Raw genomic sequence first — 17,540 nt, forward strand, 5'->3', positions numbered from 1 at the left:
GACCATTTCCTTCACATCCCACTCAGTAAGGCAAAAAACACTCATGCTTTTCCCCTTACGTTGTTGTTCATTTCCTTTCATCAATTCAAATTATTATTGCAGTTAAGTTTCCAGCACCGAGACATGCTGAGTCAGTGTTGGAAGAAGCATTAGGAACTACCACCCCCTCTAGGGACCTCCATAATTTTGGATTTCATTGGATTACTAAGGATATTTTTAATATATTGGAGATCCCCATCAATTTATAAAAATGAAAGCTCTTTTAACAACAACCAAAAAAGGAAAACTGAAATGTCAAAATAAAAAGAAACAGTCTGCACCAAACTTTACATTGTCCTTATGTTTTTCATTTTGATTCAAACCCATGACAACTCAGATCTTCCCATCCATGAAGGAGTCCATGCCATGGGCACCGCCACCCCCACCAGTGGGCATCAAGCCTCTGCTTGGACTGAGGGCGCCAGAAGGCCCCTGCCCCTGCACCACACTTCCTTCCCTTTGTTAAGATACTTCAGTTTGTTAAACAACTTCCTTCCATTGACCTGGAATCTGAGTGTTGCCCACTATTCTTAGTTTTGCTGTATGGAAAAACCCCATTTATCTAGTACAGATTCATAATTTTAAACATTATTTTTGTTGTCACTTATCACTGTCAAAAGATCCTTGACTCTGTTGTTGGCAGCGTACATCCTCTCTAGAATACACTTTATCCGAAGTCAGTCCACAGATACATAAATCATTTTCTGGCTCAAGTCCCCTCCTTTTTTGCCTCCACCATTCAGGTGAACACCGACCATTCCTGCCTCTAAATTCCCAGTAGTACTTCCTCACTTTTCCTCTAGTTATGTCCTGTCTACAATGGTTTTTCATGCATATATGTTATCATCCCAAAGCAACTCTCTGTGAGATTTCTGAAATTAAAGAAATCTCCTATAATACCCTGTCCTCCAGGTGCTCAGCACAATGCCTGATGCAGTGTAGCTGTGGTGGCTAATGAAAAATTATGATAATTAAGAAGACCTGTACAGCTCCTTAGCTTCCCAGTTACTCATTCCCTCCAATTGGTCTCCTGATGTTGGAGTCAGAGCTCTTACAAAACCTACCACATGCATAAATTAGCATCTATCTTACTTCAGTCCTTTGCAATCATATTTTATTCCCCTTACTCTAAAAAAAAAAAAAAAAAAAGAAAAAGCTTTTAGAACAAATCCATTGCATTCTATTTTCTTTCCCACAGTTTCATTATCCATAGCCCCAAAGTATTTAGGCATAGGACCAAAGAGCTGGGAGTTAGGAGGGCGATGAATTATAGAGATCACCTTGTTCTATGTCTGCATTTTGCAAAGGAAAAAGCTGGAATCCAGAAAGGAAAGATGACTTTCTCAAGATCACACAAATCAAAACATAGCCAGTTTGTTAATTCTGAGCCCAGACTCTTTCCTGTAACATTTGGAAAGCAGAATATCCATGTGTGTGTTTTAATAGTTTTTTGCATTTTGAATATGTCCTATGAACCCCAATTACTCTCCACCTCTCCCTATTTCTGAATGCCCTAAGTTTCTTCCCAGGGCTCAGACTAGAAAGTAACATAATGATAGAAGTGCCTTATTGATGAAGTTCTTACCCAGAGCTTGATGGTGGGAAGGCTCTGCAGGGCCTGACTTTGACAGCTCAGCCACTGCTCAGAGTCTGGACTTGGGAAAAAACTCTCTGCTCACTTCCTACATCTTACTTACTATGTTACATCCACATACTGCTGGGGCCTGGAAGACTTGGAGTTCAGTATTTGATGGAACCTGTGGGAGTAAGTCAAACCATGCAAGATTCCTCTCCCCTGACCTATGTTCCTGATAGGGTCCTTATAGAGACAGAAGCCCCTGGGCCTCGGAGCAGACCTCCTGGGGTTGTTAAAGTGCTCTCTCAGGACGGGAAGCTCTCATACAAGAAGTTCATTAGCCAATGGTCCTTCATCACCCGTTAGTTCACTACAGTCATAACTATAATCCAAATTAAGACAGATCATCTCTCAGGGCAATGATTGTGTTTAGCAAAAAACAGCTGGTGTGGGAGCTCTAGGTTCAAATGGGTTCCTAAGCCGTGAGACCTGGGAGAAAGCATACACCTTCCAGTTATGAGAGCATGTTTCTAAACTGTGACTAGCCTTTCTGGAGCCTGAGAGAGTTGGGACAGAGTCAGGCTGGGGACCGAGATGCTGTCAAGGCTCCTAACCCTGCCTGCTGCTCGTGTCTACGGCAGTTTTGTTTCCCTTCCACACAGAGCTTCCTCTTTACTCTCCTGTTATCCTGCTCTGAGAAGAGCCCGGTCACAGGCTCTTGGATTTCCATCCCAACTGCTCCTCCAGCCATTTGTTGACATTGGCCACCTAACTGAGTGTTTGAGTTCCCATGTTTCGCATGAAGAAGACACTGCTTTCCTCATAGGAACGTAACAATGATGAAATGTGATGAGAATGCAAAACATGTGTTTATAAATTATATCCCCTTTGAAAATCTTTAATAATTCTTCGCTTTCCCAGTCCCATTCATGCCTTCAAGATTGTTGATACAAATGTTTCCTTCTCTCCCTCCTAATGTATTCCTTGAAGATTTTCCTTTCTATGAAACTGAGTTGTGAGAGTATTTTTTTCCTTGTTTACTGTGGGTAGATTTTAAGTGATAATTTAATTTTTGACTCTAAGTGTTATTTTATTCCTTGGTTGTTATGGATAGATTTTTAACTAGGAATTTTATTTATTTAATCAGAGTAGATTTATTCAGGTTTCTAAACCTTCATATGTTACCAGAGAGTAGGTTCTTGTCTCATTGCAGAAAGAATTTAGGGATGAGACAAAGAGATCAGGAAAGTAGTTGAGAATTTATTAAGTAATGGGACCCTCTCAAGGGGGGAGTGGGCAGACTCATGTATGGCTGCACTGAGTTTCTTTGGCAAGCTGGTTATATGGGGTGTGAAAATAAGTAGGAAGAATATTCAGTGGGGAGTGTTGTACATTTATGTTTTGTATAATTCTCTGTGTGTATTAAAAATCGATTAAATTGGCAGTCTATCATCTAGCATGTACATTTTGCATTCCTTTACCCAGTTGTAGGTTTTGCATAATAAAAGGGTCGTGGGGCCAAGGACACACACACACACATAGTACATTATTTACTTGGAGTGTAGTCGATTTTTTACAGGATCAAATAGTTTTGTTTTTAAACTACAAATCAGGCTCAAAGAATGTTGAGTTTTTCCTTCTATAATTTCTAACTCCTTTTGCTTCCTGTTTCCAATGAACATTTACATTAAATATGTTAAATGGAGGATCTGTAAGAGAGAGAAGGAAGATGTTACCTTTCTCAGCCATTAGTAAATAGGAAGAGAGAGAGCTCCCCTAGTGATTGCAATCAGGACGGAATCACTAAAGATCAAAATACGTCAGTGATAAGAGTGGGTAAACTTCATTGTATTTTCTCATTTATTACATTTTTATTGAATGTCACCATGTTTAGATACTTGCCAGATTCTGGAGGTACATATATCAAGTAACAAAACTGACATGATTTTAGACTAAACATATTTTATAGACTAGTAGGAAAAAAATGACAGATTGTACCTATATCTACCCATACATACATATACACAAATGTGCATACACCTATAAATTTTGATACACATTTTGAAAGAAAACTAATAATTCAAAAGAAAAAAATAAGTAGCATAAAGTAGGCTGGATATTCAGAAGTCCTTTAAAAGATAATGTCATTTGAAAGTGACACTTGAACAGAAAGTCATCCAATGAGAAGGAGTGAGCCAACTGAACTACTGAAGGTGTTGGGAGGAGCAATGCAAGGTTCCTGGAGCCATACAGATCTCAATACAGATCTTAATGCATTGGGAGAACTCAAAAAGCGATAACGCGGTTAGACACGAGTGAGCTGATGGAGAAAGGTGGGAGTCAGCGTTAGAGAGGAAGGTGTGATGTGGCTTTGGGTTTCATCTTAAGTGCAATTGGGAATCTTTCGTGCTTTTAGAGGATGGCACATTCAATTTAGTTTAAAAATATATCACTTTGGTTTTAGGTGAAAAGTATATTAGAATGGAACAAGAGTAGAGGCAAAGAGAGTGAATATATATTAATGTATCTATCCATTGAGAAATGTTGGAGGTGTACACCAAGACAGTAACACTAAAGGGAAAAAGGGAAAAACAGATTTGAGAATAGACTTTGAATAAGGATTGGCATGTTAATAATGAATTAGTCGTAGGGGTGGAAGAACAAGAAGTGAAGTAAATTATTTGAAATTTTCTGGCTCAAGCACAGGGAACCAAAAGCATCAAGCTTTCAAGATAGGAAAACTGCAGATTTACTGTGAGCTTTATCAAACATTCAAAGAACAGAAAATTACAACCTCAAAAGAACTCTTGCAGGGCCTGGGAAGAAAATATATCTTCATTTTTGACATCTTAAGTTTTAAATCCCTAGGATACACCCCGGTAGGATTGTGAAGAGGCATCTAGGTGTACAATTCTAAAGCTCAGAAAAGGGTTCTGGTTTGGAGATATAAATTCAAGAGTTGTTGGCATAGGTAGGAATGGAATTTAGATCCATAAGAATAACTCTGAGCATCTAGGAAGATCCTGCTACAGGACAAAGAAGACTAATAAAGACCAATTAGAAAAATAAGAGAAAAATTAAGAGATAGGAGTTCAAGAAAGAGGAAAGACAAGAAGGGTCTAGTGTTTTTGGCACTATGGAAGTCATTAATGACATTGGCAAAATATTGGTTGGAAGGTCTGAGCCAAAGCCAGACAGATGGATTAAAAAGTGAGTAGGAAGTGAAGAACAGGAAATAGATTGTGCCATTAATCATATTGAGAAGTTTGATATGTAAAAGGAACAGAGAAATCTCTAGCTGGCTGGAAATGTGTGACCAAGGAAATGTGTATGTTTGTTTTAAGAATGGAGATACTAAAGTTTTCTCAAATGCTGAAAGCACTGTTCAAGTAAAAAAAAAAATGCATAAAGATGTAGGAAATAGAAGAAAACCTAAAGAAATAAAGTCTTTGAGAAGGTAAGAGGAGATGGGATTCATCGCATGTGTGATGATGGGAAGATTATTCAAGATTAGGACAAAGGTACCTAGAATTTTTATGAGATCAACATTGACATGGAGGAAGGACCTTGGTAGAAAGTTAGTGGTGAGTGGAGCTAGCTCTCTCTCCCTTCCGAAAGATGGTTCTCTTAATGGCCTTAATGAGTTCCTTGTTACGAAGACTGTAGATGACTGGGTTGACCAGTGGTGTTAGTACAGAGTAGACTACAGCAAGCGTCCGATCAAGGTTCAGTGAGTAGCTCTTCTTTAGCCGCACATACATGAAAATGATGCTCCCAAAGAAGATGAGGACCACAGTAAGATGGGAGGCACATGTGGAGAAGGCCTTCTTTCTTCCTGCTGTTGTTTTTATCTTCAGTACAGCCCCGATGATTCTCCCATAAGACACCATGATAAAGAGGAAGGTGACAAGGATGATGAAGGCATTGATGGCAAAGTCCACCAGGACATTAGTGGATGTGTCCTTGCAGGCTAGGCTCAGAAGTGGTGGAAAGTCACAGAAGATGTGTTGGATTTCATTGTAACCACAGAAAGGGAGCTGGGACACCAGGATGACTTCAGAAATGGGACACAGGAAGCCACAAGTCCAACAACCAGCAGCCATCCTGGCACAGAGCATGGGCGTCATAATTGCAGGATAGTGGAGGGGCCGGCAGATGGCCAGGTATCGGTCATAGGCCATTGCTGTAAGAAGGTAGCATTCAGAGGCCCCTAGGGAGTGGAAGAAGTAGGTCTGAAGGAGGCATCCTGAAAAAGAAATGGTCTTCTTATCACTGAGAAGATTAGCTAGCATCTTGGGGATGGTGGTGGCTGTATACCACAGCTCCAGGAAGGAGAGAATACTGACAAAGCGGTACATGGGTGTGTGTAGGGCTGCGTCCAGCCTTATGACTAAGAAGATGAGCATGTTGCCACAGACAGTGAACAGGTAGGCCAACAGCAGCAGGACCAAAAGCCAGCCCCTGGCACGCCCCACGCTGGGGAAGCCAAGGAGCACAAATTCAGCCAGGCTTGAATGGTTGTGTGTGTCCATGGGAGGCTGAGGTGGGGAAGGAAAGCAGAAAAAAACTGGACTGAGGCAACTGCAAAATTCAATTCAAACCTTTACTTCTCTTTACTGTCTTTTTTTTTTTTTTAATTCAAAGACAGAAATTATTTACTACTACCTACTTCTACTATTTATACTACCCTAAGAATACTAATAGCTAATTCTTATTAGCACTCACCATGCAGCGAGCATTTTTACAAATGTTTTGCATTCAATATTGTACTTAATTTTCACACATCCAATGAGATAAGAACCTATTATTATTCTACCTGTTGTATCTATGTTACAGAAGATAAAATTTAGAAACAGAGAGAAAAGAGAGATTATAAAGCTTTTCTATCTCATGTAGACACCATGACGAAGAAACAGAATGTGACCTTATGCACTCTAACTCCCTGCTTTTTCTCTCTCTACTATGTCACCTTCCCCAAGCATTCTATTCCCCCTCAGTAGGTCATCGTTTTTCCTTCAGTCAAGTCTCAAAGGGCAAATTCTGTCCATGAGATCAATTCAGTGGCCAGACTTTTCTACTTGCTCAGTTAAGCTCTGTAAACATTTATTAGATCCACATGTGCCAGACATAAGGAATGCAGAATTAAACAAGGTATAACCCCTGCCACCAGAAAATGTTCAACCTCCTGGGGAAACAGACACAACAATCTGCTCTATCTTGATCCTGTGAGGTACAGAGCACTCGAGTGCTAAGGAAGAGGCCGTTTCTCAGACCAGGATGACTGAGAAAGGCTTCTTAGGGGAGCAAGCCCTCGAGTATGTTCCTCTGTGTGGTCAGGCAACTGGAAAAGCTCGCCCAGTGATTTGGGCTCTTATCCCAATGACATAATCAGATGCAGATTTTTAATACATCACTGATACTTAACTCTTCTAACCTCAGGCTCAGAGATGAAGGTGTGAATTGGCCTTGTGGATGTTGCTGATAGAAAGATGAGTGGTGAGAGAATGTAGACTGAAAAATGGACATGATAAAGTGGCAATTCATGTAAATCCTGCATTTTCAGAAAAGACAATTATAGGTGAGAAATATACAGTGGGGCTGGTGATATTTCATAGAAAAAAAGTACCAGACATTCTAATTGTTCTCAAGCACGAAGTGAAGCAGGTGCAAAAAGAAAAGAAAGAGAAAGAAAAGAAACCGTCACAACAACGACCAAAAACCCTAAACAATGTGATTTTAAATTCATAAAAATATTAGGCAGTGTCAGTCACACCATACCCTGTGTAGGTCACACTGCATTTGGAGAGGACTGTCCAAATTCTAGCCACCAAGTACTGACAAGCTACAGTCTCTCACTTATTTTTGCAACCCTAATATTTGGCATAATGGCTGTTACATTAAAGGTGTTCAATAAAAACCAATTGTTTAATCAAAATAATTAACAGTTATTTAAAAATTAGTTGGCCTCCACCTCAGTACTCTCCCTTCAACTCATACCACACATCCAAATCCAAGCATGGCTCCCAAACACAAATGTCTTGTAATGGAAATTAACTTCTGTGTTTGATATTTTTAAATGGTAAATTAATTCAAAGCAATTAGTGTTTAAGGCATTCTTCTTGAATCTCTTCTATTCTAAAGGAATTGTATGCTCACATCTCTAATTACAGGGGACAAACATGCTAAAACAGAAATCTTTGCTTGATTGGCATCTGGTACCTTTGCTCTTCCTAACCATTTGCTTCCAGTTTATCTCTCATCCTCTTTTCTCCACCTGGTCACTGCTTCTCATCCTTCAAAATGAGGTCAAATGTTGGCTCTTTGGTGAAGCCTTTCCTGAATCCCCCAGAAAATGTTATTTACTCCTTTTCCTATGTCCTCAGAATGTTTACAGTGTCCACTTAACATACTATAATACCATGATAATGAGTCTGTCTTCCCCATAAACTGGTAAGATCTTTGAGAGTAAATGTAGCATTTTATTGTTGTATATCCCTCTACCAATGCCTAGAAAAATAAGCATCACGTTGTGAATTCAATTAATGTTTCTTGAATATACTTGAATTTTTTATAGACTAAATTTGTCATACTTTTTAACTGCATCTGAACACATCCTTTTTGTCCTCTTGGCATCTCAAGCCTAATATCTCTAAATAAACTTAGCATCTCACATTTTGTCTTGCCTCCCTTGCTCTAACCCTATTGAAGAATTGATCATTACTTTCACTCACTCAGAAGAATTAAATGATCAAAATGTTTTTGTTCATTTTGATCTTTTATGTATTGGTAATTGTTACTGATAATGTTTTATCTTTCAAAAAATTAGCTTTTTTGGCATTAACTGTATGTGTAAGTCAAGTGAGTTCTTAGAAAATGGAATAATTTTAGGACAACTCAGGACCTCAGATCTTACGCTGTTACATCACCAAGTGTCTTTAACCCCCCTAATTTGACAGCCTGTTTCAGCTTTCTCTAGGTGAAGCTTTTCACATACAGCTGTTCCTGTGTTGATACAATATCTCATTAGATCTTCTTAGTTACAGTTCCTGTGTCATGAATGATTCTCTGAGAAACTCTATTCCATCCAAGCCAGGACACAGCTGGTCTGGGGCAGCACACAGGGCGACTTCCTGACTCTTAACATTTTCAAAGTAGCCATTAGCCAACCTCTTGTTTGTAGAGTGAATTTAAGTATCACATGGGCAGACAGTGTACAAGGTAAACTTTAAAGTTCCTTCTAAACCTGATACTTTATGATTCTGAAAATTGGACATTCCAAGTTCTAGTTATTTAAGTCATCTTTCCACTAAACCAACTCTCTAACTTCAAAATATTATGTATTCAAATCCTTTATCGTAGGTCCCACCGTTCAGATCCCCAGATCACGTACCAGCCACTGCACATCATTCAGTCCCTGCTTTTGTCTTGCTTGGCTCAGATATATGTGGGTGATGGAGACTGGGTCTAGGAGACTTTTCTCCTCTTCAGCAGGTTCTAGCCCCATGGGACAGAATCCCCAGGTCTAACCTTGACTGTTTCAGGCCACGAGGGGCACAGGCAAGGGAGAGACCTACAGCCCCAGGAGCAGAAGAGAATCAAGCGTAGGCTAGGCTTCTGAGAGCGCACTTGGATAGGGACCAAGTCTGTCTTCTGTCAGGTGGGCTCGGAGAGTCTTTTCCCAAATGCTTGCTATTTTATCACTCCTTCCTCAGCATCCACCCCTCTCCCCACCCCCAGTGACTTCTTAACACAGACTCTTGGACTCTGGCTCCGAAAACATGACATTTCTCTGACTCTGATGTTTTGAAACTACTTCCGTTTCTTGTGATCCCTGAAAAGATTTCTTTTCCTATCTCAGAAAGTATTCATCTTGCAAAAAAATCTCAGGTGAATGTAGAACTGAGAGATGTTCTTCTATAAATTTTCTCTTACGTGGGCTTCAACAATCAACAAATACAGGCTTTTAGAAAGCCATGTCCACCGTGTACCCTCTCACTCCGAAATGGAAGGCAGTGCCCTTTATAGGACTTGTTGATGGCAGAGGTAACGTTGACAAACCGTGATGGGAGCAGTGATTACAGTGGAAATGCCTTCCAAGCCCCCTTTTGAGGAAGGAAAATAAAAACAGCAGAACAGCCAGCCTATTAAGAAGGAAGTAAACTATAATTGAAAGGAAACTGTAAAGCCATCACTTGGACCTCAAAATTCGTTTAGAAACTCTTTTATAAATCCCTTGATTATCTTTAATAGAAGAAACATAAGAATACAACTTTATGAGCCCTTAGAAACTAGACAATTGTGCATACTTATCAAATTGAAGCAAAGTCCTTTGATAAGATTAATGCTGACTCTGCCTGGGAGACCCCCGTAAGCACAGATCACAGCTGTTTTGTTTCTACGAATTGAGGGAAAGAAACAGGACTGCATTGCTGTTCATTTTCATTATGTACATAAAACATAAACTTCCATCTTTGTCATGAGCTATAAAAGATTACATGGTAGAGTCTGGGATGTCAGAAAGCATACCCAGTACGAAAAGGGGTCATAACTTGTCTTTGTAGTTAGTCATTTTGGATTTATCTGATCCCCCTACACACACAAGGAGCTTAAATTTTGTTTTCCTAAAGGAAAATTATAAAACTTCAGAGCAGCTTTTAATTTCTAAAGCAATAATCACATTGACTTTCTCCCTCCCTTCTGTCCAAGTTTGCAGGAATCTAAAAAAGAATTTTTTTTTTCATTCTTTAGGCAATTTTTAAGCAGAGCATGATGTGGAAATTTCTATAAGCTGTGACAGGCAGGCCCCCTATAAGCTTCTGTTTGGGATTCCAAACTTTGAATATTTTTCAGCTTCTCATGTGGATAATACACTCCCTCGTGGCCCATTTTAGTTCTGTTTCTAAAAGGCCAGTAGAGAAAAGCGTTACATTCAAAATAATTCTTTAGCATATAAATCAAGGCTTAAATGATAATTTCTTCTATTATTGTCACCTTCATAGGCCACTGAGTATAACTAAATTATTTTATAAGTATGACTCACTTGATACCTGGTGGAAACCCCAATCACCCTAATATGCCGCATAAAATCTCTTTCTTTTTCTTAAATGTCATGGCTATTCTTGACCTTGGGAAAGATGGTCAAATTCCATGAACACCACTTTTTGAATTTTGTATGAGATTTTATTTTATTACTCGGTCAAGTCAAGGAGAAGACACATTTTTCTAATATTCACATCCCATCCATGAATGTGTTTTATCTCATCATTTATATGAAAGTGCTGTTTAATGACTTTAAATATAAATTTATCAGAATTTCCCAAAAAAGTCTTGAACATCTTTTGTTAAGTGTTTTATTGTCTCTTTAATTATATTTTATGATTATTATTGTTATACAATAATAACAATTTTTTTACAGAGTAGTATCTAGCAAGCTGGTCAACCATATTAATTCTAATAATTTATCTGTGGTTATCTATGTCCCAATATAAATAAGAATGTCATCTAAAAATAATTATAATTTTTTTCTAGCATTTATAAGTTTAACTTCTTTGTTGGTTTTGTTTTTTGTTTGTTTGTTTGTTTTCTTTTTTTTTCTTATCTGCTGCAATAGCCAGTAGTACCTCCTATAAAGTGTTGACTAGAAGTTGTTATTATCCACTAATCTTGTTTTGTTCTTGATCTTAAAAGAACTACTTTTCACACATCACTATTAGGTCTGCTGCATGATTTTAAAGAGTGTCCTTTATCAGGATAAGGAAGTCTTTTTTAATTTGTAATTTTATTGTTGTTTCATTCCAGTAAAATAAGTTAAAATAAACACCAAGTCATCCTCACAATAGAAACAAAGTATTTCAACATCGTTAGGCAAAAACAGGAAACCCAAAACTTGTTTACTCTATCATTTAAAACAATGCTGCCCAGAAGAATTCTTTTTTAAAGGAATTTTCTTTTTGTATTTTCAATATAGCTGTGGCCATGTTACCCTGAGATGAGGAATCTCCAAGGGGGACACTGCAGTTTCATGTCTGATTGGAAGAGAACTTCCAGAAAAGTGCCACCTGAGGGCCCAGGTTATTAGGATTCTAAAATCTGAGGCTCAGGGAAAATGTCAGAATAAACTTCCATGAAATTTTTGCTTTTCTCATTCCCTTTGTGCCAATCCTTCCCTCCTCTTCCCATGACCTCCCACCACCAAGATATACATAAAGTAAAGTGGAAAAGTCTATTTCTTGATATTAATAAATTTGTTTCTGCTGGTGTGTGTGTGGGGGGGTGTGTGTTTGAAAGAGAAAGAGGGAGAGAAGACAAATGACTCCTCAAAACAAAACTGTAAGTTCTTGAAAAACAAACATTGTGTCTCTTTGTGTATCTCCCCCTTGGTTCCCAGAGCTAGTTTTACACTCAGGGGACCTGGCTGACTAACTGATGGTTTCAAATTCAAAGAGCAGGATATATTTCTATAGCTCATTTTAACCATCAGCACATGCAGTATCCTCATTCCTAACCCCCTGACTTCCCAATTAGAAAGTGACTTCTCAAATCCAGCTTCAAACATTCTTTACGGTGGGATCACCCAGAAACACTGAACACCGCACTCTCATGAACCCTCTTCCCATGACTCGCCAATCAACACCTAAACATTTACCCAAAGAGCTCTTTTATTTTCCTTTCTGCTAACCTCATTTACTACTTTCTCAGTGCCTCTCCAGGAATCCCATCTTGAGCAAAGTCCCACAGTCAGCTTTGGCTCTTCCAAATTCTTTTAAACACAGCTCTCTCTCTCTCCAAGTTCTAAGGCTACCTAAATCTTTTCATTTGCATCCTCATTATTTGATTTTTTTTGGCTTATGTGATCTTTCACCCATATTAGATAGATATGGATTCAGAAGTCATATTTCTCCTCCTTTGACAAGTTTCCCAATTTGTCCCAATCCAAGACTCAATCCATTTAAGCTGGTACACGCAGTGTGTTTGACAAATTATTTGATTAGCTGACTGACAAACCAACTAAAACCCACCCTTACTGAATGAATGGCCTATGACTTGATCCTCAGGGTCCCTTCGACAAAGCCCTAATCCTTTGTGTGACCCTCCCGACAGCCTCCCTCACTTCCTTGTTACGAAGAGTATAAATAATGGGGTTGAGAAAGGGAGTAAGAAAAGTATACACCAGGGCAATAAGCTTGTCTGCGCCCTCAGGTCGACTCTCAGGTGGCCCCACGTAGACAATGAAGGCAGAGCCAAAGAACAGTGCCACCACAGTCACGTGGGAGGAGCAGGTGGAAAAGGCCTTGGCACGGCTGGCAGCTGAGGGCAGCTTCACCACAGCTCTCAGGATGCCCCCATACAGTCCTAAAATGAGCACAAGATTGCATGCGTTGATAATGCCAATCACGACAATATGGACTTGGACATTCCAGCCTGTGTCCACACACGCTAACCTCATTAGTGGTCCCAGGTCACAGAAATAATGGGCCACCTCTGTCAAACAGAAGGGCAGAGTGGCTGTGAGGCTGGCTGGCACAAGTGCAGCTGAGAAGCCAGCCACCCAAGTGGCCCCTGCCAGCCATAACTGTACCTGCCTGCTCATGAGCGCATGGTAGTGGAGTGGGCGACAGATGGCGAGGTAGCGGTCCAGCGCCATGACACCCAACAGGTAGCACTCAGTCATGCCCAAGGAATGGAAGACATAGAGCTGGACAAAGCACACGGCCGACGGGATGGGCGAGTGCCCATGGAGCAAGGTGTGCAGCAGCGTGGGCACGGTGGTGCTGACGTACCAGAGTTCCAGGAAGGAGAGGACACTGACGAAGAAGTACATGGGCGTGGACAGTCCCGAATCTGCCCGCACCAGGACAATGATGAACAAGTTGCCTGCCAGGGTGAGGAGATAGACGCACAGTGTCCCCAAGAAAGCAAGAGGTCGCAGGGTTCCAGAGGTAGTGAAACCCGCAAGAATGAAATTCTGGATCCCGGTGTGATTGACATGATCCATGATTCCTGGGAACAAGGGGTAAAGACGGAAGGTAAACTACTTCAGGATTCTTCTTGAGACATTTTCCCAGGACCAAAAGTAGAGAATGTATGACCCTGAAAATTATTTACATATTATCAAACCAAGTCCTCCAAGTCCCCTCACTTTTCAAAACAGGAATTGAAGGCCAGAGGGCAGAAGTGATTTGCATAACATCACGGTCTGTTGCTGATAGAGTCAGAATGGAGTCCAGGCTTCCTGATTCTGCACATCTCAGTACTTTTCTGATTGTGTAGAATGTGACTCCAGCGTCTCAAGCTCCAGAATATTGCCCTACACACCCCACCAGGAAACAGAAGAGATAGGAGAATTCTCATGCTCATCCTCTTATAGTCCAAATGGAATGTCCCACGATTGCAGCACCCATGTGTACCACATCCCCTGTACCCAACAACCAGCTGTACTTAACCATGGAAAAGGGTGACAAATCCTTCCTAAAATGCGACTGCTAACTTCCTTTCAGCGAGCCTCTCTGGAAGTCAGGAATGTTCCCAATAAAGCCTGAAGGAGGAAGAGGTGGGAGAAGAAAGAAATGTGAATACGCTGGAAAGAGTTCGTCAAAGCTCAGAATGATAGGGCAGCATGAAGAATCAATGAGTAAACACAGTGTATTTTGAGAAGACATTCCAAAAGGGAATTATGTACTAGGAAGTCTCTGAGGGGCGTGTGTGTGTGTGTGTGTGTGTGTGTGTGTGTGTGTGTGTGTGAACTGATGAAGTCAGGACCCTCTGGTGTCAGTCTAGAAGGGCTGCAATATAAGATAAAACACATTCCCTTTGGGAACTGACTTTCTAAACTTGCTTTGCCACTAACTCAAAGTGAACATTAAGCCTGACCGTTTCTCCTGTCTTCATCTCACCTTGCTCTTGTCTAAAATGAAAAAAGTTTAAATAGATAACCTATAGAGCCCCTTACAGCTCTGGTAGGCTGTGTTTTTCTAAAGCCACTGAAACATGTTTTGGGGGATGAGGTTGGAAATAAGTGAACTACACTAATGTGCCAAGAGTTTTCTTCCCACACATCCAATAGGCCTCTTCCCGGAAAGGCCAAAGCCCTCTCTTAGTCCTCTTCAGATCCTCTCACCTCTGCTACACCATCCCTGACCTCTACCTGTTTTGATGGCATTAAGTCTCTTGGCTTCTTTTTCAGTGTCCTTTTTACCTCCAGTACACGTCCCTACTTATAGCTCATGTTTCTGGAAATGCTGGCTTCCCCGGGCTCTTCGCTGGGTTCCCTAGGGTTGATGGGAGTGACTAGTTTTTAGTAGGGTTTCCTCTGGGACAGGATGTTGGGCAAAGCAGAGAAGCTCTATTTCTCAAATGAATTCTCTAAACTCTGCAACCCTGATCGTTGGGATCTGGAATCCAGCCTCAGGGAATTTGCCTCCCCTGGGCCACCAGAACTTTTTGCAAGTTTCATACAGCATTCTATGGGAAGAGACAAGCCATCTCACAAAAACTTGTGCACACAGTGAGAGTCACCCATTGAGCGCCCCAGAAGTGAGTTTCTTTTTTTTTTTTTTAATTCTCCTTGCAAGAAGATTTCTTATCCAGCTTCCTTTTCTGATTACCTAACCTCATCACTATATAAACACAGTCAACATGGGTACCATTATCACTTCTGTGCTGAGCATCTCCACCTCCATTACTCCCACCACTATCTCTTCCTTCATCACGTCCTCGATCATCTATTCATTGGTTCAGTCATTGTTTATTGAATCCCTAATGCTCTGCTCCAGCTGCACTGTTCTAAGCCTGCATTTCCAGTATTACTATCATTACTTTTATCACCACCACTATTATCATTACCCAGGGCTTTCTCATGAAGCTTATTTACTTTTTTATAATAACTTTTATTTATATCCACATCCTTAATATTTTTATCACAGGTCTTGAGATTAGCCCCTGAGCTCTAACCTCAGCTGAGCACTCTATCTGAGAGCATGTATTTGGATGGACAGGGAATCCAGAAAAATAGTAGAACAAAAATGTTTGTCTATTGGAAGTAATGCATCTGAATCATTCATAGATCCAAATGTACCTTTTTTTCCAGAATCAAGTGTGAGGACAATACACTCGTTAAATTAAACTTAAGATAAAGAGGTAACCATAAAACATCAACACTGAGATGGAAGAAATCATGGAATTTTCTGAGCGCCAACTGCAGAAGCTTCTGTGGGAGCTGGAGATTTTTAAGTAAAAGAAAAAAAAAAGACACGACATTTGCTTCTGAGATTACTAATGTAACTGCAGGATTTGAAGAGTCTCATTAAGGGGAAAAAAAAACTCAAGTATTTGGACAATCAGAGAGTCTCCATCAGTCTCAACCAGCACTGAGCCTACATCCCACTTCATCTGCAATACCTGACCTCTCTCCAGGATGGACAGTGGGAACCACCTTTGACTAAATTACTGCGTCCTCCGCAGTCCCAGACACCAAGGGACGCTTTGTTTCTCTCCTTTTTTTTGTCGCTCTGTATAGATTAGCCATCTGTCTAGACTCTGCAAATGAATAACCATGCTGTGCTCAGAGTTATTTTTAGTTCTCTCTATATTCACACGCCATTGGTATTCCCGTATTTCCTCTCTGTGAGGCAGGCTCCAAAACAAACTTGCTTCTTCACTCGTAGTGTCCAGCTGCATATCTGAGTGTCTTGGCACTAACTGACTAGATTAGAAGGCTACCCAAGTGACATAAATACCTGAGCACAGGACTCATAGACACCATCCAGAGTCAGCAGTGCAGAAATCAGAGATGCATGCTACAGAGCCGGAAGCCTTCCTAGCCAGGAAAGTTGTGTCTTCTCTTTCACGTCATCACCTCTCAGCATCAAGTACTCACCTTAACATTTTTTCTGTATTAGGGATGGAACGAGAGAAAGAAACAAGACTTCACGCCTCCATCAAGTAATTGATGATTTGGGGAGAAAGATGACATCTAAAATTATACATGTTTAAAACATAAGTGAAAAAAAAAATAAGTGTGTTCAAAAATTCATAGTATCATTGCTAATATTTGAAAAAAGTGTATGTTTATTAGAAATTAGAAGTGAGCAGATGAATAACTGTTTTAAAGCAATAGCATTATAAGTGATTTTAAATTTTTATTCATCTACACATTTTCTGTGCTATATTTCTATGTAATACATTCTTAAAATTATGGTTTAGAGGTTAGAAAAATTGTAACAAGTATAGCTAAAATAGTCTGAGGAATATGGGAAAACACGGCCACTCATTTATTCCTTAATTTAATACATTTTTTTAAACATTTTTCTATGCCCAGACACTATACTAGGAACTGGGAAAATGAGATGCATAAAACACAATCCTTTCCCTTAAAATATTTACTGTAGTGTTTGGGAGACAGACCCTCAAATTAGCCAATCATATAAAAATATAAATTTTTCAAACGTAATAAAAAATTTCAACCTCCTACACAATGAGATAAATTTGAAACTTAAAACTGTGAGATACTGTTTCTCAATTTTCATATTTACAAAAGTCCAAGAGTTTGCAAACATACTTTATAGAGGATGCTATGTGAAAACACACTTTCATCCATTGCTGGTGGGAAAACTAAATGGTATAATCCTTTTAGAGAATTTTTTTTAAGATAAATAAGTAATTTTATTTATTTTTAAAGAAAAAATATTTTTTTTGAGAATACCCAGATTACACGTGCATTTGCAGCATGACCCAGGAATCCCACTCCTGGGAAGGTGCATGCACATATATGAAGTGATTATACACAAGGCTATTCATTCTAGCTTTGTATTTAATAGTCAAAGACTAGAGCAACTCGAGAGTCCTTCAACAGAGGATTAGTCAAATCAAAAACACAATGGAGTACTATGGAGCAATTAAAAAAAAAAAGCACTCTTCAAAAGAAAAT

General features: G+C 39.8%; 2 protein-coding genes across 2 annotated transcripts; both read right to left on the minus strand.

Annotated features, from left to right (window-relative positions):
- Positions 1 to 5,193: 5,193 nt before the first annotated feature.
- Positions 5,194 to 9,056, minus strand: LOC105086518 (olfactory receptor 6N2). Its single transcript, XM_010977040.1, has 2 exons — positions 9,006 to 9,056; positions 5,194 to 6,153 (listed from the first exon to the last, which is right to left on the minus strand). The coding sequence occupies exon 2, from the start codon at positions 6,145 to 6,147 to the stop codon at positions 5,194 to 5,196; it is 954 nt and encodes a 317-aa protein (XP_010975342.1). The 5' UTR covers positions 6,148 to 6,153; positions 9,006 to 9,056.
- Positions 9,057 to 12,478: 3,422 nt separating this feature from the next.
- Positions 12,479 to 13,610, minus strand: LOC105086556 (olfactory receptor 6N2-like). The gene has a single exon (XM_010977078.2). It carries the CDS (start codon positions 13,608 to 13,610, stop codon positions 12,666 to 12,668), a length of 945 nt encoding a protein of 314 aa, XP_010975380.2. The 3' UTR covers positions 12,479 to 12,665.
- Between the last annotated feature and the right edge of the window lie 3,930 nt (positions 13,611 to 17,540).

The sequence above is a fragment of the Camelus dromedarius genome, chromosome 23 (assembly GCF_036321535.1).
Source record: "Camelus dromedarius isolate mCamDro1 chromosome 23, mCamDro1.pat, whole genome shotgun sequence".
Classification (NCBI taxonomy): domain Eukaryota; kingdom Metazoa; phylum Chordata; class Mammalia; order Artiodactyla; family Camelidae; genus Camelus; species Camelus dromedarius.

Excerpts from the sequence above, each read along its gene's own strand:
- LOC105086518 (XM_010977040.1), bottom strand. The coding sequence starts at position 6,147 with ATGGACACACACAACCATTCAAGCCTGGCTGAATTTGTGCTCCTTGGC.
- LOC105086556 (XM_010977078.2), bottom strand. The coding sequence starts at position 13,610 with ATGGATCATGTCAATCACACCGGGATCCAGAATTTCATTCTTGCGGGT.